Genomic DNA, 25,889 nt, shown 5'->3' on the forward strand with positions numbered 1-25,889 from the left:
AAAGGAGGACCCTGGCACTGCTACTTTGGTCACATTTTAAGACAGACAGTATAACCATTCTTAATTCTATTTTTCTAATCTCCTAACAACAGTGTGGTATATTTTCAAAGTGGGGAGTAGGGAGGGGAAGAATAATCAACTGACTTGACTACTTAAGTCTCTGTAGACAAATTCATGCAACTGCATCACTTGCACATATATGCATGTACATGTATGTACATTTATTAAGTACCTAAAATGTTCCAACCACTGTTCCAGCACCAATGACCAACCCACAGCTTACTTTCTAGGGGTCTAGAAGTAGGGGCAAGAAACAGGGGGTGGGTGTTGGAAACAAGGAATATGTTACAAAATTTAAAAAAATAATAAGCAAAATCTGAAAGAACAGCATTAAGAACTATGAAGAAAATGAACTGTTAGGAGAGACTGTGTGAGCCTGATTCCACACCTATGTAGGATGTTAAAACTGTAAGAAACCTCAAGTACATTTTGTCCAAGTTCCTTATTTTCTAAGACCAGGATCTGAGAAACAGAGGTCAGCAGGGAAAGGGCAATCAAACCAGGGCTTACTGTACAGCCCCACTCACTGCCCAACTCTAGTAGCACAGGGTCACTGCCATGCAAAGGGAATGGAAGTCCTGGGCTGCCCAATCAGTGGAGTCAAGTAGCAGAGAAATTTAAGACTTCTGGCTTTTAGCCTGTGCTGGTTACTATACACACAGTACCTCACTAGCAGAACCCAGGGCTCCTGCTTCCCCCTCAGGTGCTTTTCCCACTACGCATCTCAGTGTAGGGAGGGAGGAAGGAAAAAGGGTAAGTCTCAGCTTCCAGTGGAGAATCACCAGGTATTCCCGATGTGTGCCCTTTGTTTTATTATCCCAGGGTAAAACAATACATAATCGCTCCAACTTGGTAACTCAGCAGCCCCAAGTCATCCCAAATGCTCCGCTCCTGCTCAAAGAGATTTAGTACCTTGTCTCAGCTCACATGGCAGTAAGTGGCTGGGTGAGGCCGAGTACTCTGGTTTGATTCCAACTGTACATTTTCTAATATCAAGCAGGTGATTAGTGGATGAGCCAAGGAAAAAGGAATAAAGATGGAAAGAAGAAGGGGTAGAAAATACCGGGGGTGAACTCTGAGTGTGCAGACGTCTCCCCTGCACACACTTAGTCCTCAAATGTAGCTGTTTAGGGGGAAGCCAGAACTCTTTTCCTAAATTTGAAAAATCACCATCAGGCCATCCTAAACACTAATACGTAATAATTACAGCAATTAACACTCAACAAGTTCTTCCTGTGTGCTTAGCACTTTATCCTCACAACCACCTCTGAGGCAGGTACCATTATTATCTCCTTTTACACATGAGGAGCTCCGTCACTTTTCCAAGGGCCTATACAGCTAATAAGTGGCAAAGCCAGGATTCAAATGCAGAAGTCTGGCTCTAGAGGCCAAATTCATTACCAGTACACCATGTGGCCTCCCTGAGAGCCAAGTACATAAAATCTTGGACACTGAGTTGACCATCTGGGCCATACCTGACAGCATGTGACATCTGTGAAAGGACTATGCGGTCTCTGTCCCAGGCACAGGAATCACTTCAGACAAAGAGGCACCTCAGCAGAAGTGGTCACAGCTGCGGAACCTCAACTGCTGCCTTTCTCTCCAGGACTGGAAAACATTCCAAGGAAGCTTGGTTGGCTGCCACCCAGGCTGGTCCCTGCAGGTAAGGACCTCTTTGGCATCACAGCCAATAAAACCCACACCTCCTGTGGACATGAAGTGGGTGCCACTTAGGGATCCTGAGAGCCACCCCCAAAGCAGCATTCCCAGAAATGACCTGCTCGCCACTGGCAGGATCCTAAGGTGTCAGAAAGTTGTTAGCCTCCAAGGATGTGGCTCTGGGAAGAGCTAATAAAGTGGTTCGACTCCCGACTGGCTACGCCTCCAGCTTGCTAGCAAATGGAGCAGCTGGGGAGAAACCTACTGGCCTGGTGGCTAGTCTTCATTTTCCACATCTCCAGATTTCAACTAAACCCCAAAGACAGGATCTGGCTGCACATAAAGGTCTCGAGTTCTATTTAAATTTGGCTGTGCATTGTATCAATAGTCCTCTTGGTAATAACCGAATTCAGGGGAATTTTAACACACCACCAATTTACTCAGATGGGGAATGTCATCTGGCCTCAATCACTGTGGTGGCATTTTACTTTTTACTAAATACTGAATACGTTTGAACCTCATGAAATGAAGCCGTGTGACTTCATACTGTGCCTTCCCCTTTTCTTCAGTGTGTCAGGCCTTCCAACAAAGAGGAGCAGGCTCAATTTACTCCAGAAGGATACACGGATTTGTTCATCGACTGGGCCTCAGAAGTAACACAGAATCGTGGAAATAAATACTTCCTGAGACCCATCAAAGCTAAACACCTGTTTCAGGCCTGATGTGGCTTTCAAATCAAAGACCACTGCTGGCTGTGACACAGCAGCATTTTTCAGATAATGATGACGGTCCAGGCTCTAGATTCAAATATTCCATGAGCCCAACTCTGGAGGCAAAGAGACAGGCCAAAGACCTTCCTCATAATAGACAACTGAAATGTTTTCCTAAGGGAAAGAAGAAATCATAGGGAAAGGAATTGATATGGACTGGACATCAGTGAGTGCCAATCATTACAGCAGTGCATGTACACGCTTTGTCACTCACCCACATCAGGAAGTATTAGTGGCACCTTACTTATAGAGGACGCAGCTGAGTGTTTTTGAACACACAGAGCTAAGTAATAATTAGCCAAGAGAGGAGTCGTGCTTGCAGTAGTTTGATATCAAAGTCCCCATCTTTTCTGTCTTTTCAGCTCCTCTCCACCTCTGTTGCAAACTACCCTGCCGTGGTCACAACTGCAGTGAAGCATCTGGACAGGAACAGCTGACCACTTAGAGAGGACTAATGTTTCTTAGTCCTCTAAGGAGGACGTAGTGCTGGAAAGCTGCCTTACAAAGAAGTGTGGAGCATTCACTATTCTCCAAGTTCCCTACAAGGTGATGGTTTTCATACTTCATATAATTTAGTGCTGAAACCACCTCTAAGTTAGGTGTTAGGCAGCCCCTGTGGCTCAAAGGGGTAGGGCGCTGGTCCCATATGCCGGAGGTGGTGGGTTCATACCCAGCCCTGGCCAAAAAAAAAAAAAAAAGATTTTTGTTTTATAAAGAAGAAAATGGGGTTCTGAGAATAATTCACTCTGGGAGACAAAAGCAAGCCCATGTTTGCAGTGACTGGAGTCTGTAAATAGAGGGATGGGGGTTGAGGTCAGAACCTGAGAAAGATCAGGGTAAAAGGGAAAATGACACCTGATTCAGTACAGCTGCAACACCGTATTATGTGATTCTTTTCATAAAACCTTCACCATGCCCCTAATCCTTTAAGCACTCCAAGCTAAAGTCTGTACTTTGAAAATTATAAACCAAAAAAACAAATGAAAACAGACCTGAGATTTTCCTTGCTAGTGGTAAAACATTACAAATAAGGCAACATAGTGACAGATGCAGAGGCCAAATAAAGGCATGGGAACAGAGGAAGGTGACAGAAAGGATCATCAGATCTACAGAGGTAACGCAGGGAGGGCACCTGCCTTGGCCCTGGCTGCAGGAGTGCAGGGACTGTCCAGGACTTGTGTGCAGAGGGCAGGACTTGGGTAGAACTGGAGCCCAGTGGTTCACATCTTCTGGATCACAGGCACCGAAGGTCAGGAAATAGCTGCATATACATGTCGATGGACTGGGGCCAAGGGAGCTGCAGCACGCAGAGGGGGACATAAGCTTTCCACAAAGTGGACCATGAGCTCTGGATTTAAAACTGCTGCCCTGTTGCAAGATAAAACTGCTTTGCCAATCCAATCAATTCTTGTGGATAAGCCGAAGTTTGGTCAGTTTGGTGACAGTGATATCCGTGCAGGAAACAATGGAAAATAAACATATTGGTGAAGATGGGTGAGAAGTCAGGAGTAGGGGCCTTCTCCTAGCATGCAGACAGCTCAGAGCAGAGGCAGCAGAATATGCTACAGTGCTGTGGCCCAGTGGCAAAGTTTTATAATGACAACAAGCAACAGGAAGGGACAGAAAACAAACTCCAGGAAGTTCTCCTCTAAGTCTTATTAGCCACCATCCTGAATAGACTCATTCATCTATCCTGGTGCTAGTGAGGGCATAAGGTTAAAAAGGCTCTTCCCCCTCAGCTGCCCATGGATGGCCTCTCTGGAAGGTGGGCAACCCACAGCCATCATGACAGCACCTCTCTACCACCCAGCTCAGAGAGTGGGAGGTCTCTCCTTGGCACTCAGCATGTCTGGCAGGAAAGGAAGAATGCCTACCCCATGGACCTAGATTCTCCAGTGGCAGGGTAGCAAGCTGGAGCCTGCTCCAGGCCAGAGAAGCCCTCCAGGTCCCCAGATGAGAGAACAGATGAGTTGTTTTTATGTTTACCCTGCAAATGGACAGTGCAAAATTCCATAAGGTTGAAACTAACAGACTTAAACTTAATTGTTTCAGATTGAAAGGGGGAGTCCTTTACACTTGAAGTTACCATCCATAAAAGGCATTTGGCTTATTTTAAACAGAATTGATTTCTGTTTTAAGATCAGGTGTGAAGCATTTACAGAATAGTAATAGAAATGCTTATGACAATTTTGTTTCATCAAGTCTTCCCTGATTTTAATAAGTGCCATATGTAAGTATTTTCTGCCTAAAACTCGGTGTTTTAATAAGTGGAAAGAGTAACATTTATTTCTGCAGAGGATCCTCATTTTTCTACAGAATTTGCTGAGGAGCCTTTCAGAAATCAAAAGGAAAAATACAACGAATAATTTTGGTTTCAGCTAATATTAGAAAGATTAGAGCTGAAAGTATAAATGATTGAGAGCTAAAGTTTATTAGAAAGCTCAAGTCATTATCTATGAATGTATAAATGTGATATTTACACTGTGATATAAGCAGTAAAGCTATTCTATAGAATTGTGCTGTCCAGTAAGGTAGCCATTAGTCATTGGCCTTGGCCCTTGAAAAGGTGGCAGTCCGAATTGAGATATGCTAAGTATAAAGTATACACTACACTTCAAATATTTGAAAAGAGAACATAAATTATCTCAATATTTTTATATCAATTATATTTTGAAATAACTTTGAGATTTTGTGTTCAATAAAAGCATAACTAAAATTAATTTTACCCTTTTTTGGATGTAGCTGTGAGAAAATTTAAAATTATATATAAAACTGGCATTAATGGTTTGCATTATATTTCTAGCACACAGCTCTGCTTACAGTTCAAAAGGGGGAACTTCCTCTTTTCTCTCTGTATTCCTTTTTTTTTTTTTTTTGAGACAGAATCTCACTTTGTCAGCATCAGTAGAACACTACGGTGTCAAAACTCACAGCAACCTCAAACTCTGAGGCAGGTGGATTGCTTGAGCTCAAGTGTTTAAGAACAACCTGAGCAAGAGTGAGAGCCTGTCTCAAAAAAATAGCTAGGTGTGTGTCTGCTGCCTGTAGTCCCAGCTACTCCGGAGGCTAAGGCAAGAGAATCTCTTGAGCCCCAGAGTTTGAGGTTGCTGTGAGTTATGACACCATGATACTCTACTCAGGGCAACAAAAGTGAGACTCTGTCTCAAAAAAAAAAAAAAAATACCTAATACACATTTACAGATTCATTACAAGTTACTAATGAACTCATTCTTTGACAGGTAACCATCTTTTCCATTTCACATCACAGCGTACTGTCTGGGAAGAAAAAGCAGAGCTTATTTTGAGTGAAAATGATGCTGCAGGTATCACTACTCACAAGATGTACTAATATGAGTCAAGAAAAAAATAACCTTTTGTTTGGGATTTAAAAACAAAATCCTGAAATGAGTTAGATTGAGGCTGAAGACTTACATGGCAAAGAGAGCAGAATTTAATTTTGTACATTTTGATTCATCTTAAAGCTCTCAAATAATGGAAATTTTTCCTTGAAAAATATTTGTTTCAATTATACAAAAAAAGAGGAAGCAAAATGTAAAGACCTTTTAAAAGACTTTTAATTCTATAAAGATTATACTACCCTGAATTATAACTGTGTGCTGGAGCAAACTTGTTTTAGCTTATGAGAGCTAATGGCTAAATTTTCAGGAATTTTTGAAGCCCTGTTATTACCATGTTGGTAGCTTGAAATTGGTCATGGTGGGATTATTTGCACCATGGAAACTGGCAAATGTGAAAAGTCCCCTCTCCCCCAAGCTGGTTGTTAAACATGTAATAGCACACCACTGGCAAACACTGAATCTCTTCCTAAATTACTCAGCAAAAAACTCTTTTCTTTCCTTATTTCACTTTAACAAGCAATAGGATCATAACCTTGACCTTTGCCTGAAGCTACTCTAGAAGGAGAAATTTCAAAATCTTCATTGGACCATAATCTAGAATGACCTGCTTCATTTCATAGCCCACCTCCTGCTCACACCGGTGGGATGCATGGCCCTCAGTCACTGGTTACTCTGCCTGCTTCCTCACCTCTGGGCCTGAACGGCACCAAGTTTGAGTAAATGGATAGAAGGAGCACATGCCCAGCAATGGGAAGAGATTTTTGGAAGATTCACAGGCATCTTCTTCCTTTCTTTTACTTCCCCCTAAAATAGTTAATGTAGGCAAAATAATATAAAATGCTTGATGTAATTATTTTTTAAAGTTATCCATAAGAAATGAACTTTACACAAAAAAGCAAATAACTGAGACTATTTAACAAGTACAGTAAGGAATACATTAATGCAGCCTTCAACCTGAGAGCAGTGTGTCAGACAGCAGTTGTCCAGAAGCTGGCACTGAGCTAAACACTGTATTTAAAAAGAGAGAGGTGAGAGGCTTTTGTTTTTATAGAAGGTTCACTCAAAAAACATGATATACATTCTTCCTAGAGAATATGGAAATTAGCTTAGGAATTTCTGAAAACAATTATGGAACTTGGGAAAAGGGGATAAAGGAACAAAAATTATTCAAAGGGGGGCTAATTCAAGAATGTTCTTAAGACACTCAACCCTTTGCTTATGCCCAGGCTGCCAATGGGGGCTAGTTAGTGAAAATATAATAGCATATTGGATTTGAAGTCTAAAGATCTGAGGAGGCTGACTGCTGTGGCTCACATCCATAATTCCAGAACTTTGGAAAGCTAGGGCAGGAGGATTGAGACCAGGAGTTCAAGACCAGACTGGCCAAACTAGTGAGACCCGCATCTCTACAAAAAAGTTTTTAAAAATAGCCAGGTGGGGTGGTGCATGTCTGTATTCCTAGGTACTTGGGAGGTTGAAGCAGACAGATCACTTGAACCCAGGAGGAGTTCAAGGTTACAGACAGCTATTAAAGCACCACTGCACTCCACCACTGCACTCCAGCCTGAGCAACAGAGTGAGATCTTGCCTCTTTAAAACAAACAAATAAAAAACCCTGGGTACTATTTTTGGTCCTACCTTCTATCTGTTGTATGAACTGTTGTATAACTTACCTTTTCTGTGTTTCAGATTCCTCACTAAATAAGGTGTATGTTTTCCCCGGCTATGTTTGCATAAGGATCAAATGAGATCATACATGGAAAAACACTTTGAGAATGGTAAAACACTATGTAAATATAATATTAATTCCACGTTGGGAAAAAAGAAGTCATTAAGCTAATTTCTTACACTGAGAATATTATTACTTGAGTCAACACACATGACTTCAGTGAATACCAAATAAATCTAACTTTGAAATTTGCCAAAACAATTAATAATAGCCTCAAAGAATCTTCTCATAATCACTGTGCTTCACTACTGATTTGCAGCCCTAAAAAGATCTCTGCTTTTATTAGGATAACTTTGTGTAAGGATTTTTTCCTATGGTGTAAATATATGACAATATGGTTCATATAAATACTTGAAGGATATCTCAATTTACCTCTTTAATATGTGTCAGCTATGAATATAAACTTTTTTTTTTTTTTTTTTTTGAGACAGGGTCTTACTCTGTGCCCAAGCTGGAGTGAGAGTGAAGTGACTCTTCATAGCTCACTGCTACCTCAAACTTCTGGTCTCAAGCTAACTCAATAGACACGTGCTACCACACCCAGCTGCCTTTTTTAATTTTTTTGTGAAGTTGGGGTCTTATTATTTTGCTCAGATTGGCCTCAAACTCCTGGCCTCACGTGATCCCCCGCCTCTGCTTCCCAAAGTGCAAAGATTACAGGTGTGAGCCACTGCAGTCCACCTCAATACCAACATTTTTAAAAATTTTAAATGTAATTTGTTTTTTGAGAGTCTCTGTCACTCTGGGTATAGGGCCATGACATATTAGCTCACAGCAACTTCAAACTCTTGTGCTCAGGTGATCCTCCTGTGTCAGCCTCCCAAGTAGCTGGAAATACAGGCGCCCAAATATTTTTATATTGATTTGAGAAGACGTAGATGAATAGATGAGGGGCAGGGTAGGCTAATTCAGAAAGTGAAAATATATAAATATATACACTAAGGAAGACGACCCATAAATGTAGCAGGTAGCAAGAAAGGTAAAAGCAGGTGAGAGGAGTGGGTAGGAAAGAACCTGTGTGCAACAACTTGAAGTCTGTGACCCATGTGCACTGGATCCTTGGCACCAACCAATGATAAAGTGTGGACACAAATACCCTCAGTGCCTTTCCAGCTCTGGTGACCTTGTGACCTCAAGGGTTCTAAAGCTCTGAATTCTAGTACTCTAATATTCCAGAGTTCTGACACTGGAAGTGGATGAAGTATGTTAGGAAAGCAAAAGAAAGAAGTGCATATGGTCAGAAAGAATTTAAATTTAATTAAATTTACCGAAATTTTTAAATCAGTTTTAAGATGAATCAAAGCCACACTGCTGATGCTGGGCACTGGTTTGCCGGCAGCCTGTACTGGTAACCTGAAGCAACATCAACAAAGCTTGTAAGAGCTTTGAGCATTTAAATTATTTCAACTGTCACTGAAATGATTACTAACCTGATTTTTTTCCAGTGCAGGGACCTGTAAAATGGACCTAATCATTACAATCTAGGAATAAAACCTATCAGATAAGATGTGGTCCTCCTGCCAAAATTCCACTACGGGATGTCCCCTTTCTGCAGTAAAAGCAGGAGCCACTGTGTATACCTATGCTCTGAATCTGCCTTGAATCTCTACCACTAAGCTAACCTTCATAAACTCAGTTGGACACCTTTATGATCAGGGCATCCCCAGTCTCAGAAATCAGACAGGGAGATGGCAGCCACCCAGTGGTTGCTCAGGCACTTTTTGGCTGATACAGAGAAGATGTTCAGAGGTTCTAAGTTCTACGACTTGCACGAGTACAGTGCTATGATCCTCCAAGCAGAAAATGTGGGGTAAGAGTCCTGCTTCATCTCAGAAGTCTGAATTCTAAGTCTCCTCTAGGCAGTACTTCAAAGAAGACACATCTTTGGCAGTCTGGTCTAGATAAGAATAAGCCACTCCAAGGAAAGGCTGAGGTCTTGAGAGAGAAAGGATTAAACAACAAAAAACAACCCACATAATTGACATTAGTTCACGGAGTGTTTTTGCATTCCTCATTTCATTTGGATCTCACTAGCACCCTGTAAAGAAGTTATTAGTAAGTATCCCATGTTTCAGAGGAGGACAAGAAAGCTCAGTGAAACCCAAAAGTGTAAATAAAAAATCTGGACTCAACCCTGTTTTCTTTCAGCAAACCATGATGCAGCCCCTCTCCTGGTCATACAGGAGCCTACAGGAGCCTACCACTCTAGACTGACCTAGAATGAGTCACAGGGCCTCAGAGGCAGGTGTGAGAAACATCAAGCTATAAATGCAGCCACAGATCTCTCCCCTTCCTCTTAAAATGCTACCGTCATCTGTCTATGTTTTAGAATTGGGTATGGAGTATCATCTGAACATGCTAAGCAGCAGTTTAATCAAGACGTACATTATTCACAAGCCTTGTGATTTCCAAGCCAAGCTGATGACTGGACTGTAAAGAAGAATGTAAGCTATTCTTACATATTTGGAAGATTCCGTATAGAACAAAGAATCATCATTTTAAGGAGTGAATCTATGTGCCTATGCTTTTCACCTTCCCCTCAGTTTTCCAGTTTATGCTAATAATGGTGATTTCTTCAGGCTCTCAATTCTTCCAGTTAATTAGCAGTGCTTAGGATATCTCTTCTACCTTGATTGTTACGGCTAATTCTTGCAAATAATTAAAACTTATTTAACCAGAATTTGAAAATGTCTATTAAAAAAACTCTGGGGATTCATTTTCCCTACCTGCCCTATCTAATCCAGTTTCAATGTGTAGAAGTGGAGATACTGTAAGTCAATGTAAATAACACATTTTCTTTTGTTGGTCATAACCTGAATTTTTCCTCCTCTGCTCATTACTAATTCACTTGGGTTTTCTCTAACCAAATGTATTAACTTGTTTAACCCCTCATTCCCTTTTAAAATTTTTGTAAGAATTTGATGTTTAGAGCTTCAAAGAAATATTCAAAAGACAGAAAAACAGTTTTACAGTTTGTCAAAAGGTAAACACAAAACTACCATATGACCCAACACTTTCCCTCCTAGGACCTGAGAAAATTGGAAGCATATATTTACACAAATACTTTTAAAAAAATGTTTCTAACAATATTATTTGTAACAGCCCCAAACTATAAAAAACCCCAAATGTCCATCAACTGATGAATGGATAAACAAATGGTGGTATATTACACTGAGTATTTTTCAGCCACAAAAAGGGGCAAAGTCTTAACACTCAACTGATAAACCTTGAAAACTTGTGTTAAGTGAAATAAATTCTTACATAAAAAGGCTCCATTAACTTTTGAATAGGCAAAGGCATGGAGACATACAGAAAAGGATGTTGCCAGGACTGAGTGCAGGGGGAAATGAGACTGACTGTAAATAGATAAAGGTTTTCTTTTTGGAGTGATGAAAATGTTCTGGAATTAGGTAGTGGTAACAATTGTACAACACAGTGAATATACTAAAAATCACTGAATTATACACTTTACATGGGGAATTTTAAGTTATGTAAATTATATCCCAAATAAAAAAATAAAGACACAAAAACTGATTTGGACTGAATGAAGGCTAATTTTACTTTATACAAAAGGCAAATCCAAGTGAAATTTTACTGTACATGTGTATTATATCTATGAACCTTGTAATTTTATGTGCAGTGATGACAGGAGACTCTCAGCGGGCTAAAATTGGGATCATATATAACCAGAGTACAACCCACACAGCAAAAGCATAACATACTGTGTGTAAGGAACGGATGACATCCACACTATCATATGAAGGACATACCTCTTTCTCACTCCCTCCAACCTAACACACACATTTCAGGACCCATCTCACAGCCGTGGCACAAGAACTATTAGTAGCCCCCACTTCCCCGTCTCCCCTTCCCAGGGCACACTCTCTTCAGACCTGTCAATAAATGGCATCAACTGACTCTCTGTGTGCACTGTCACTGTACTAATGGTTGGGAACTGGAGGTGTGCCTTATCAGGTATTCTCCGAACTGCCAGGGGGACGATTAGGGAGTGTGCAAACCTTCTGGGAACCCACACTGTCTTCTCAGCTTGCTCTGCACTGTCAGGTGGATAGATAGGCGTGTGCTGGCATGCTCAGGAGGGCCCTGTCACCAGTCTCCATCAATAACCTTGAAACTATTCATAGTTAAACCTGAGTGCTTAGTACTACAGTTTATGTCTTTCCTTTATTTAAAAATGTGGCACTTTTTAAAACTTACAAGTATATGAAGAATCCACCTTAATGTAATATCTACTCCTTAAGAAGACTACTGAGGTGGTAATAAAAAGTTTAAAAGCCACTCTGTGAGAATTTCAAAAAATTGTTTTTACCTCCCAAATCTCCATTTTCCGAAGTAGTTTCAAAATTAACATCAATAATGTTTGAAATCATGATTTTTACAGATATGAATGAAATTCTACATTTTCTATCTCATTTCTCTGTAGAAGATCTGGCTTAATTCTTATGATAGAGCAATGGATATGATCCCATCCCTTCCAATTTGAAATCTCTATCAGGGCTTTCCTTAGCTTCCCATTACAGAGTATGTACAAAGTGGCTCCTGGGCTTAAGATGAAATATTCATTTACCTCATAAGAAAGAGGGAAAACAGCCACTTCAAAGTGATCGAGTGCAAGCAGTTTATTAATATGGAATTCCAAAGCTAGAAGGATCCTGAGGGTTCAATCAAGCCTGACTATGCTCAGTTGGCCAGTGAGGAAAGACACATTCAGAGAAGAAGCTGGGCAGCTGGGCCTGCAGTCGGCCTCCAGAGGTTGCCCCTCCAAACCCAGTACCCCACCTGAGACACCAAGCTACTATGAGACTCAGAGATGCTCAGAGGTGAGCCCATATCTGGCTCAGAGAGATTAGCAGCCCAACCAATTCAGTCCATCTACTGACTCAAACACTTAACTGAATGCCTACCGCATTAAAATTCTATGCCAAGGAAGCATGGCAAAGGGACAAAGTAAAATCTCATCACTGATATAAAGGAACTTATTATCTGTTCACGGAGGTAAGATATAGATGCAAATAACTATACTGTGCAATGTTAATAGCAAAACCAGCCCAATTTGGAGATGATATGCCAGGCCGGAGGTAATAAGGGCATAAGGAAGGCAGTGACGGTGAGAATGGTCACAAAGGTGAGTGCCACTGAGGGCAGCGCCTGTGGCTCAGTGAGTAGGGCACCGGCCCCATATACTGAGGGTGGTGGGTTCAAACCCAGCCCCGGCCAAACTGCAACAAAAAAATAGCCGGGCATTGTGGCGGGCGCCTGTAGTCCCAGCTACTCGGGAGGCTGAGGCAAGAGAATCATGTAAGCCCAAGAGCTGGAGGTTGCTATGAGCCGTGTGACGCCATGGCACTCTACCAAGGGCGGTAAAGTGAGAAAGAGAGGAAACCCATCTGAGTGGAGAAGTTGAACAGGTAGAAAAATGGGTTATCTACAGAGGGATGAGGAGAGGTCAGAAAACAACCACAGCAGTGGTTCCCAGAGTCCCACAGCTGGCTAGTCACTGGAGCTTGATTAGAAAGTACAAAAAAGCCCCACACCTCACATGTCTCATGATAAAAAGACCTACTGATCTTGGGGGAAAGGCTCTAGCCCACTCTCTGCCCCTCAATATGACTTTCATCATTTTTATTCCACACAAACATACAGATTCATGTCTCAAGAGAAGGGCTGAGGTCAACAACCTCTGTGTGTATGAGCGCAGAGAAGGAAAAGGAGATCTGGTTTTTAAAGATCACATAGATTTAGCAGCCTTAGTTGTGGGGAAAAGGTGAAATTTCATATCGAGTCCACAAAGGAAAAAAAGAAGACTAGAAATACATGCACTGATATGTAAAACACAATATTAACTTGTAAGACTACAGGGGATATTTATTTATCTCTTATGCTTTTTTTGTATTTTCCAAAATTTTTGCCTAATATATTAAGCATTATCCTTATAATCAGAGAATTTTTATTTTTTTAAAAAAGGAAACTGCAGTGCTACTTGAGCTTTCTTTTTTATTTATTTTTACTTATTTGTTTGTTTATTTTGAGATAGAGTCTCACTCTGTTGCCCTGGGCAACCTCAACAGCAACCTCAAACTCTTGGGCTCAAGTAATCCTCTTGCCTCAGCCTCTCAAGTAGCTGGGACTACAGGCACCCACCAGGACACCCAGCTAGTTTTTCTATTTTTAGTAGAGATGAGGTCTCACTCTCACCCAAGCTGGTTTCAATCTCCTGAGCTCAAGTGATTCACATGCCTCGGCCTCTCAGAGTGCTAAGATTATAGGCATGAGCTACCACACCCAACTCTAGCTTTCTTGTATGAAAGAAGTTCTATGCTTTGAATTTTATTTTGGATAGCCACTGAAGTCACATTCACATGTAAATTTTTTGGTTTTTCATAAAATTTCCCCTTATGTTGCTGTCAAGGAAGTGAGTATCTTCACACACTCTCTGAGAACATTTTAGGTCCTTTGAAGGGAAAATAAAATAGGGGTGTTACATCCTCTGACTATAGTGGAGCCCAACAGTCCAATTTTACCCCTTACCTCCCACTCCACTGCTGCCTCTCACTGCTGTTTTCCCTGTCAGTGGTAAGAGAAAGAACAACAGATAGGAAATCTAGTACAAGGGCACATAACTAGAAAGGATAATGAATCCATGCAGGTTCTTACAGTGGGAACCAAGAGAGCCCCGAAAGCACAACTCTGACAACTCAGAGTCAGACATCCACAGCACTAAAGCTGGCTGAGAAAGGGCCAGGTCCCGCAGGGCAAGGCTTGGGGGAAGGCAAAAAAGCCATGGAGTGGTGCTCATCACTTTAATTCAACAGAGACATGCAAGTTTCGATGAGACTCAGCCATCTATCTATTTGATTACTCTGGAAAGCATACAGCTGCAAGAGACCTCAACCCTGATACATTGCTTTATAACAGTATGCTTCAACTTGAGGTTTCCTCTCCAAATTGCTCAGATTTTCCATATCAACCTTCAGGTGCTTTGCAAGAGATGACTGTTTGTAACAAGTCCCAACATTGTGCTGGTAATGAAAATGTCTCAGTTTATCATCATCTTATCTGCAATCAGTTTGTCAGAGCACCTCCTTCTTACTTTCAGCTTCTTCTAGATTTGACTCATTCATAATATACCCTTTCTCCCTGCAACCGACCTGATTAAGGGGTGCAGCACTAATAACGTTTTTCTGGATTCGGCTTTCCTATCCAAGTTAAAGCAAGACATGGATAAGGACTGATGTTTTCTTTCTGTGCATGTAAAATAGACTTTTAAAATGCAGGAGCTGGGGTGGCGCCTGTGGCTCAGTGAGTAGGGCGCCGGCCCCATATGCCAAGGGTGGCGGGTTCAAACCCAGCCCCGGCCAAACTGCAACAAAAAAATAGCCGGGCGTTGTGGCGGGCGCCTGTAGTCCCAGCTACTCGGGAGGCTGAGGCAGGAGAATCGCGTAAGCCCAAGAGTTAGAGGTTGCTGTGAGCCGTATGACGCCACGGCACTCTACCGAGGGCGGTACAGTGAGACTCTGTCTCTACAAAAAAAAAAAAAAAAAATGCAGGAGCTGAAGCTTAACCGGAAGGGAGCCGAAGCCCAGTCACCTTTAATTGGCCTGCGAGTGGAATATTGGCTGTGGTAATCGTGTCGAGATGTGGTTCGAGATTCTTCCTGGACTTGCTGCCATGGGCTTTTGCTTGGTCATCCCTGGAGTGGCGACCGTGTACATCAACAAGTTCACCAACGGTGGCAAGGAAAAAAGAGTTGCCCATTATGTACAACAATGGCACATGATGGAAAGAGATAGGCGCATCTCTGGAGTTAATCGCTACTATGTGTCAAAGGGTTTGGAGAACATTGATTAAGGAAGCATATTCCTGATGGATCAAAAAATAACTCAGTAATGGTCATCTACCCCTACTAGAAGATTATACAGTGTCTTATGTAGCATGCAGTATGTTATATAGTGCTTAATAAAAATAAAATGAGAAAGAAAAAAATAAAATAAAAAAATAAAATGCAGGAGCTATCCAATGCTCAAAATAAGAGTGGCCACACCATCAAGAGAAACACTCCAGTGGCTGGAAACATATCCCACTTGTTTGTCTTACCAGATCTTTTCCAAACGGTAAAGACAATCGCCCATGAAATCAAAACAAATCACTTATTTCTCAGTTTCTTCTTTTATAAGATACACATTCACTGAGTTAGGGTTAACAGTTAAATATTAGGTTTAAAAATAAACAGAAAACAAGCAAACAAGCCCTTCATTCTGAGCTGCAAGTTTCTCCTCCCTCACACTCTTACCCCTATTAACCCTCTTAATTACATTAGAAAGAATCTTGGGTACAGATCTTACAAATAATTAGAGTTGACTTACGTGTGTTTTTCATTCTCTATCTGCAACCAGAAATAACAGAATTGGATCCAGACCAAATATCAAATTCAATAGGTCTCTCCTGTGTCCCCAGCTTAGCATGCAAACTTTGATGTATAAAAACTTAACATTTCTACCTAGGGATGTAGTTTTGATAACAAAAGAGCTTGGCAGACAAAGGATAATTTGTAAAATCTGCTAGAAGCTACTTATCTGCTGTGGGCATGCAAACTTTAGGCATATTTGAGTTAGCACCTGCATAGAACTAATTAAATTGGAGGAAAGAAGAGAAATCCACTCCTTGTAAGGCCATCAACAGTACGCCTCAGTGTTTTAGCCTAAGCACTTCCTCAGTGCTCAATTTGTTTCAATTATTAACAGACGAAAGCTAAACACTGTTGACTTGCTGGAGGCTGCAATCATCTAGAAGGGCCTCTAAAAATAAAAAGGGGACAAGCTGTCTTTTAGTATAGTAAGGTGATTAAACATGAACCCCAGAGCCAGGCTGCCTGGGTCTGAATATCACTTCTGCCACTTAATGACTGGATGACTTTTGGCAAGTCACTCCATTACCATTTGTCCAGTGTCTTCATTTGTAAAATGGGATTAGGAACAGGATCACCCTTGAAGGAATGGATGAGGAGCATATGCATGAATATTTGCAAACTACCAGAACAATGCCTGGCACCTGGTAAGCACTATGTAAATGTTAAACAAACAAACAAGAAAAAGTGATGTGCTTAGAATGGTGATCAATAAGCATTATATATTACTATTCCCATCTGATGTAAATTGTAAGCTAGAAAACACAAGCTAGAAGATTCAGGAACCTAACATAAAAGCATTCCCTGAAGTTCTAAACCAGGCGTCCTCAAACTTTTTAAACAGGGGGCCAATTCACTGTCCCTCAGACCGCTGGAGGGCCAGACTATAGTTAAAAAAAAAAAAACAAACTATGAACAAATTCCTATGCACACTGCACATATCTTATTTTGAAGTAAAAAACAAAATGGGAACAAATACAATTCACACCGCTTCATGTGGCCTGCAGGCCAGCAGTTTGAGGACGCCTATAATCTAAACTATGGCCTTTTATTATACACACATGGCTTTTTTTTAAATCCAGAGAATTTATTTTCAATCATTTAAGTCCTAAGCTTTTGGGGTGGGAGGTCAGGTACAGTAAGCCCACAGAAATACACATCTGCCCAGCCCCATAATTAAAAAGAAGTCACCATTAGAGAACACAGATTCATTTGAAGTTCACCAATACAAATTACTTTCTCCCAGTATTTGAAGCAATTATCACTTTTAAAGTCTAGTGGGGGAAAGGTGTGAAAGGGAAAGTAATGAAGATGTGTGTTAGAACTGCTCTTCCCTTCAACTGTCTACACACAGCAAGAGCAAGCAGCCTCTGCAGGGAGGGGAAATGGGGAAGAAAGGCAGGTGGCATTGTTGGCTAAACCGTTTTCCAGGTAGAAAATTAACATCCTCCAAACAATACATAATTGTTAAAATTTTCTGTCTCTGCTATTTTGAGTATAGCAACGGGGTCACTAAGTACTATAATCATTTCCTTATGGGCCATGTTTTCACTTTCTGAAATTAACACATTTCATTATTACCATTTCTCAGAAGTCAGAATTTCCCTCAGACATCATACATTATAGGCATTTACTATCTCTATAATTTAGTAGCTTCGATCTGTACCTAATGATACTGTTTGTTGCCTAGAAGGTTGCTAATAGGATGATCATAATTGTCTTTGAGATTGAATCTGTGTTTGTATTTTATTTAAAAAGAAATAAACCACAAAGAAGGTTTTTCCTCCAATAAAGAGACACACCAAAATTCTTTATTTCTTCACCCTCCTAAAAAACGCTTTCCCATCACATCTCATGAAATTGCCCCATCTAGTCTGTGCCCCTCCCCCAAAGTGAACACCCCAAGCAGGTTTCCTGGGGTGAGCAAGACGGGCAGATCTGGGCCAAAGTCTTGGCTCTGGTCCCTTCATTATCTTTGTTTAGTCACATAACTTCTGCTTCCTCATCTATAAAATGGAAATAATACCTACCTTACAATGTATGGTAAGAATCAAATATGTGTAGGATTCACAGCCCTTCACAGCTGCCCAGTAAGTGCAGGGCAATCCACATTATTTCAAACCTTGGGTAGGTCTGATCTCTTAAAATCTGCTCTCTGCATTCCTATACATTTAGTGGCATTTCATTGAAAATTGCTGTTTATCAATTCAGAAGAAAGAGAGGGTCATCTTTCCATATGCTAGATTATCTAATGATTGGGTAAAACTGGATCAGTAATTTTCTCTAAGCTCTTCCAGAACATAATGTATAGGGCTAAACAGCAACCGCCCTCCATACTTCCGTAGGATACACCACACAAAAGAACACCTATGTCCAAAAGGAAGAGGAAAAGATAATCACTGCTGATTGAACTGAACTCCTATAAGGGCAAATGAAGAATGTCTGCCTGTGAGATAAGCCCAGATGCGACTGTCTGCACCTCCTTCCATTCCCACTGGCTTTTTTCCTGAATGTATCTAAAGTTGTGATGATTACACAAGAGCTATATTTTTGTCTTGATTCACAGCACACTGGCCTGTAGCTAATCTTTGCAAGCACTACCTGCTGAGGGTGCTTTGACACCCAGCCCATGAACTGCACTGTTGGCTAAGTCAGCTTCCCACAACCAGCCCATGCTTCAGTCCCCACAACTCCTACCTGAGAACATGAGAAGAGGGAAAACCAGAGATGGCTGCAAAAAGTGATTCTTTCCCTTTTGCAGACACCAAACACATTTCCAGCCCTGTTACTTATCCCCACCACTTCATTTAATAAGAGCAGGAAGAGTAAAGAAAAGGATCAGACAGAGGAAGAATGAGCAGCAAGAAAAATGTTAGCACACGAAAAGTACCATCAGGTGGATTTAGGAACTATGCTTATGGTGGACTACTGGCACAACATGTCATCTGTGAAATCGAGCCGTGCTCTCAGTCCCCGTCAGGGTCAACACAGCCAAAGAGCTGGGCTGTCAGAGACATTAGAAACAGTGGCAGTCACCTATAAAGGGTTCAATGGTGCTAGGATGTTGGGATGTCAGGCCTTGTATACACCATGCGGCTGCTGGGGCTTTAGAAACTTCCTTCTCCAGATTCCTGCTCTGTGAGCCTGTGGTAGGTTAGATGTGGTCAGTTGAGGGCCCTGAGGTATCTGCTCCCACAAGAAGAGGCCCATGAAGAGCCAATGCCAGTATAAATAGTTCCTAGGCCTAAGGGTCAGTTTTGCACTGTGTGCCCCATTGCCACCTGTGTAGTATCCTTGGTACTGATTTCCCCAGACAAAGAGAAAGTATCCCTTGAATTGCCAACAGGATTGTGTGGTGACAACCCCCACCGACCTGTAAGCACACAGCATGGGGTGGTGGTGGGAAGACAGCATCTGAAGCCAGATCACCAGGATCTGAATCTCAATTCTGCCTCTTGTACAACCTTGGGCAAGTTACTTATTCTTTATGTGCCTCAATTTTTCCTAATTTGAAATAAGGATCAGGCCTGGTGCGGTGGCTCATGCCTATAATCCTAGCACTCTGGAGGCCAACGTGGTAGATTGCTTGAGCTCAGGAGTTCCAGACCAGCCTGAGCAAGAGAGAGACCCCATCTCTACTAAAAATAGAAAAACTAGCTTGGCATCATGGTGGGTGTTTGTAGATTCAGCTACTCAGGAGGATGAGGCTAGAGGAATGCTTGAGTCCAAGAGTTTGAGGTTGCTGTGAACTATGATGATGCCAGAACACTCTACCCAGGGTGACAGAGTGAGATTCTGTCTCAACAGAAAAGAAAAGAAGGAAGGACCATAGAACAGCACCTATTTCATAGTGTTGTTAAGGCTTAATCATGCGAGCCACTGTTAGTTTTTAGAACAGTTCCTGGTTCATAATAATGATACACATATTTTTTTTAATTGTTTGGGATTCATTGAGGTACAAAGAACTCTGATTGCATTCATTAGATACAATTCCTCTCATAATTGAGTCCCATCCCCAAGAGGTGTGCTATATACACTGTGACCCTTATCCCCCTCCCTCATCTCCTCTTCTCTCACTGCTCCCACATTCCCTTACCCCACCACTTGTATTTATTTATTTATTTTTTTTTTGAGACAAAGTCTCACTACATCACCCTCGATAGAGTGCCATGGCGTCACAGGTCACAGCAACCTCAAACTCTTGGGCTTAAGTGCCCAAGCCTCAGCCTCCTGAGTAGCTGGGACTACAGGCATCTGCCACAATGCTCGGCTATTTTTCTGTTGCAGTTGTCATTGTTGTTTACCTGGACCAGGCTGGATTTGAACCTGCCAGCCTCAGTGCATGTGGCTGGCACCGTAACCACTGTGCTATGGGTGCCGAGCTCCACCCCTTTTATAAGCTCATCTACTGCCTTCATATTAGAATTGAGTAGATGCACATATATGTTCGTTAAATAGGTAAAATATAAAGATAAATCAACATCAGCAGCATGGTAACCAAACGCCCTTGCCTATAGATGAAATTAGTACAATGGTTTAGCATGAACATAATGAGTATGTGCTTCACATGTTAATCCTAAACCCTCACACTAGAACAGCTCAGAAAAAGAAGAATCGAATGTCACCTGTCCCTAAAATACACCCCAGATACCCATAAAGTATACCATCAGAAAAGCCACACAAGCTCTGTCAGCAACCACCCTGTTGGAAGAAAAACAATACTAGCAGAGGCAGACGCCAATGGATGGAAGCCTGATGCTGCCACAAGTCTCTCAGCTGTAAAGTGCAGAATGCTATTCAGGGTGAGATTATTATTAAAAATGAAACAAAACCTGTGTTTATTAATTAAATGGCATTGGTGGAAACCATTCTCTTTAATGCCACACAGTTCACCAGGAAGGGAAAAAATACATTTGGCCAGTAAATCCACTTAGATTTCCCAATCTGGTAATCAGAGAGAAACCTACAGGGGACAGATAATATTTTGATGAAGGCAGAAAAAAGATAGGTGGAAGAGGTCCAGAGCACTAGGCTGGGGTAGAGAGCCAGGCAGCCTGGATGGGGGACCACGTGTCCAGGCAGTCACATTAAAGGGGAGATGGGAGCACCTACATTATACTTTGACAAGCCCTGAAACAACACAAAGAAACTCAATTGTTGTGGGTGTGGGGGTGGGGACCAAAACCAAGGAGCACCCACTCTGCCACAAGCTCACTACCTGTGCAGCCAGGCTCATCTAAAACATCCTGTTTTTGCCACAGATCACAGCACTGTAAACCCAAGTCTGCATCTAGTGCTGTCAAAATATTGAAACATAAAGCATCTACAAATCTGCTCTTCAAAGAATTGAGGAGGATTTCCCTGGCACTCCTGCAAATGGGAGGATGGGCAAATGCAAACAGCAGCAGCGTGTAGGGAGGGGGGGACCAGGGGCAAATTGCAGGTATGTGTGTGGACAGAGAGGAGGGCCAGGGAGGATGAGCCCTTTTCTACCACTGTAAGCCCTTTTCTATCTCTCAACCACCCATTGTCACCTCTGCTTAGAATCATCATTTTGTATAGAACAGAAGACAGATCCAATTGAAAGTCTGTTCTGCTTTCACCTATAAAAGACTAAGCTCTGGAACCTGACCTCATTAAAAAAACCACTATATGAAAACAAAGAATTGAGGTTAATAAATAATGTTTAAAGCAAACCTGGATTTCTTTCTCCCTTCCTTTCCTTCCTATTTCTTTCTCTCTCTTTCTAGACTGGTTCTTGCTAGAGTGCAGTGGTATCATCATAGCTCTCTGCAACCTCAAACTCCTGGGCTCAGTTGGGCTCAGTCTGCCTCAGCCTCCTGAGTAGCTGGGACTACAGGTGTGCACCACCATGCCTGGCTAATTTTTTAATTTTATGAAGAGATAGCATCTCCCACTTGCTCAGTATGGCCTCAAGCAATCTTCCTGATTTGGCCTCCCAGAGTGCTAGAATTACAGATGTGAGCCATGGAACCCAGCCTCTTCTTTTCTTTTTAAATAAAGGCAAGCATATTAAAGAAACTTCAGAAGGGTTCAGTTGCTCAAAATTATCGACCTATTTTTATAAAAGTTATCAACACCCATTTTCACTGTACAAATTCAGTACATTTGAGATAGTAGTTAAAAGCATTTATATTCCATGACTCTGTAATAGCGCCAAGTTATTTAGCAAGGCAAAACCAGAAACAAAGAAAAACCGTCCTTCAGAGATTTTTCCTCTCACTTTTACCATTCAGCATATGATAAGCAGACTAACACCAAAAATATTTTCAGAGTTAAGTAAAGGAATTTGTAACAACAAACCAAGGAAGAGGACCAAGCTTGGCCTAAATGATAAAGGGTAAAAGCACGTTATGTGCAGAGAACCGCACATGTGGTGATCACCATCGTCGGCACTATCGACATAGCAGGAGGGAAAGAGACTCCAACCGGCTTCTTCCCAAAGTGGTTACTGCAGAGAGAAGAACACAGCAGAAGGGTCCCATGCTAAAAAGAAAAGGTCAAACTCAGGAAAACAGCAAAGGCACAGGGGTAGAAAGGTAAGCACTTTGGACAAGCAACCCAAAGTGATAAGAAAATAGGAGTGTTCCTTAGATGTTGACATAAGTTTGGTGCATGTGAGCAGATACACTCCAAGGCAGGACTTAGCGTTTGGGAAGATAACATGGAATGTGAGTGAGCAGCAGCCAGAGAGCAAGGAAAATACCCTGCCTATTGGAAAGGGTTTGAAGAGCAAGTAAAGAGGGGTATCGATGGCTGGTGTGTTATATCAAATAACAGCAGCAGGTCTATTCTACACTATTGCCTTGGTCACACGGAGCAGCCGGCTTCCTCTGTACCCAGGATCCCCAGAGACCACTGCCCTCATGTGCCCACTGTGGCATTATCACAGGCAGCAGCCCTAGGACTTGGTGAGGCAGGAGCAGCCTGCCTAAATAAAAACAGATAGGAGGAGACCAGCATCTGCACTGTGAACTGTGTTCTCACTGACCTTGTTTTGGGTAGTTGTGGCCTTGTCATGAGCAACTTAAGAGGCTGTTTTTAAATCAGTTTATTTACTATCTATTTCAGATATAAGCCTTCAACAACAAGTACCTTTTTATATTTACTTGTATATACACACATTCATTTTCCTTTTTTAAAGACCAAGTATCTATTGACCCTGTAAATATCCAAATTTATATGTTGGAAATAGGTCAGACCAATAGGTACAGCTTAATAAACACATAAACCTAAAGCCAAGATCAGTACTAAGTAGAACCAGTGTGAGACTTGATGAAGACAAGTTAGTCAGATACAATTTGGCTTAATATTGAGAATCTTTTTCCTCTCTTGGTAGCTATGGTGAACCCATGCCATTCCTCCGCTATATAACCTTGAGAAAATGTCTATTTAAATGTTATCTTAAAGTGGTCCACTTTGAAGAGAGATGGAGCTTTGCTAATAACCCAAGAGCTGGTAACTCTGAACACTCCATCAAAAGTAAATTAGGAAATGATGCCACAGAACTGCTATCGAAACAAGACACAGCTGAGGTACTCCTCAGACCTGAAGAGGTTAAAGAGAGAAAGGAAAGTGTTTTGGTTGCTGCTACAGAAACATACCTTAAGACTCTAACCCTCTCTCTACTATACTAGAAAAAAGAATCTGTTACAGAAAATATTGAAAGACACACTGAAGCTTTTCAAAAACTCAGAGCAGTGAGAGAAATTCACTTACTTTGACAGTTGCATTTTACCAGTAAGAAAACTGAGGCCCAGAGAGGTTAAAAGGTCTGCCTATAAAACACACACACACACACACAAAGTGTGTGCAGCTTTGGGCAGACCCATGGTCTAAAGGCCTAGGGGCAGGTGTGCCCTTTCCTCTTTCCTTTGCTTCCTTCCCTCAATTAAGGAGCAGTTATGGAAATCTACTTTTGGAGAGAGAACTCAAGTCCCTGACAATGACGGAAGGAAAATAAATGGTAGTTTCAGTTCCAAGGGAAGCTACAGAGTCACTGCTGTGCTCACATCCAGGGAAGATTATGACTTTCTGGCAAAGTGAACAGTAGAAGCTGGCAGCCAGGGAGGCTCTGTGGTAGTCAGACTGGACCCAAACAGCAAAGAGGGCCAGGGCACATGAACTGACAGCAAAGAGACCAAGTAAGAAAAAAAGGTTCAGAGTTTAGCTGCACATACAAAATCCAACCTGAGCACTGCTTGCTGTTAGGGTCTCAGCTCAGGGCAATGTGAAGCCTATGGCTGCAGCCTAGACTCTGCGGCCAGAGAAACCTGGGTCTGAATCTTAGTTTTGCTTCTCATTGGCTGTGTTCTAATCCGGGTTCACCTCCTGGTGCCTCAGTTTTCTGTAAAGGATAACAGGATCTGCCCCAGGAATTTGTGAGGAGGACTCAGCAGGTTACTATTTCTGGAATGCTGAGAACAGTGCTTGGCATACTATAATCACTATATTAGGTTCACAGATAGAGGAGCTGGTTGCATCCCGCAGCTCTGAGCCTATAAACTTCCAACCTGTGAACACTGGGTACCCTCACTTGGAGGCATCACTGCGCACAATTCACAATCACACATCCTCTTTTCTCTGAAGAGGCTCATCTTTTCATCTGAAAAGCAACTTGGTTTCTTTCTTTGGTTTTCTTTCATCTTTTGTTTCTCCTTATTAGAATTAACTCACCTAAAACATTCAGAAAATCCAAACAAAAACAAAACAAAAATTACCTGGTACTGCCACCCACGAAAAACCAACATAAATTTCTTTCCAATCTTTTTTCTCCATTGTAGCTCCACAAATATAAATCTATTTTTTAAGCCTGCGATATTGTTTTATGATTTAGTTTTTACTTGAATTATGGTGAATATTTCCCTTGACGAAATATTTTATGACACCATTTTTAATGGTTGCACCATTTTGACTATGCTGTAATTTAATTTACCACTTGTTAGCATCATTACGATAAGATTTAGTCTCCACTTTCCTATTTCCATCTTTTGCACATCCCAAAAGAAAACAAAAGCATAGCAAAGCTTTTGATAATGACCCCCCCAAAACAGCTGTTTTCCATAACTTCTTCCCACCTCAGCTAAGCCGCAGTGCTCATAAAATGGCTCCAGAAAGCCTGTCCATTTGAGCTAGAGCTTCTGTGGTACAAGACTCAGGAAGGGAAGCTCTTGCAGCCAGCTAAGTATCACCACTCCAGGAATGTCTGACCTTTCCCAGGGCTTTGATCAAATGACCCCCTGCTGAGCAATAACTGGCCAGGGAAGCAGGGCAGAGAGAGGGAGAAGAGCAGAGAAGGAAAGGAGGTGGGCACAAAGAACTCCCTCCCCCCCACACTGGGCAGCTTGCCAACTGGTTGGCACAGGCTGCCTGGAAATATCCTGCTGGAACAATCTTACAGATCACCTACCAACTCCCCATTTTAGACATAAGGAACCAAGGCTCCAAAAGATAACATGACTTAATTAGCACTTGTGAAATACAACTCAATATTAGTAGTGATAGCAGCCACAATTACTATTAAATATTACTACCATTTGGCACTCTGACTATGGGCCAAGTACTACGCTTACATAAATGCTTAATCCCAATGACAACCCTGAGAATGCGATCTTTATCTCCATGGAGGGGTAAGATGTGGTGGCTAAGGAAGACAAAACTATTTGCTCAAGATCCCATAGCTAGTAAGTGGTAGATGCAGGAGTCAAATTCAGCTTTTTCACCAGTCCATGATCCTTCTAAGCATGTTGTAAGAGTAAATAATAATTATTTCCATTGCGTTGTTTTCTAAAAGATGAGCTTATCAGTACTTACTGAAAATTTAAAAGGTGGCAAAGAATTCATGCTTTTGTTCTAGCCATCATTTT

At 41.7% G+C, this 25,889-nt stretch overlaps 2 protein-coding genes across 6 annotated transcripts in view; one reads left to right on the forward strand and one right to left on the reverse strand.

The window, feature by feature from the left end:
* The window catches only part of LEF1 (lymphoid enhancer binding factor 1), a 126,372-nt gene that overhangs the window by 43,257 nt on the left and 57,226 nt on the right, over positions 1 to 25,889 (reverse strand). The gene's annotated exons all lie outside the window — the stretch shown is intronic.
* LOC128566737 (NADH dehydrogenase [ubiquinone] 1 alpha subcomplex subunit 1-like) lies at positions 15,157 to 15,569 on the forward strand. Its single transcript, XM_053563778.1, has one exon. The coding sequence runs from the start codon at positions 15,234 to 15,236 to the stop codon at positions 15,444 to 15,446; it is 213 nt and encodes a 70-aa protein (XP_053419753.1). The 5' UTR covers positions 15,157 to 15,233; the 3' UTR covers positions 15,447 to 15,569.

The sequence above is a fragment of the Nycticebus coucang genome, chromosome 1 (genome assembly GCF_027406575.1).
Source record: "Nycticebus coucang isolate mNycCou1 chromosome 1, mNycCou1.pri, whole genome shotgun sequence".
In the NCBI taxonomy this organism is placed as follows: domain Eukaryota; kingdom Metazoa; phylum Chordata; class Mammalia; order Primates; family Lorisidae; genus Nycticebus; species Nycticebus coucang.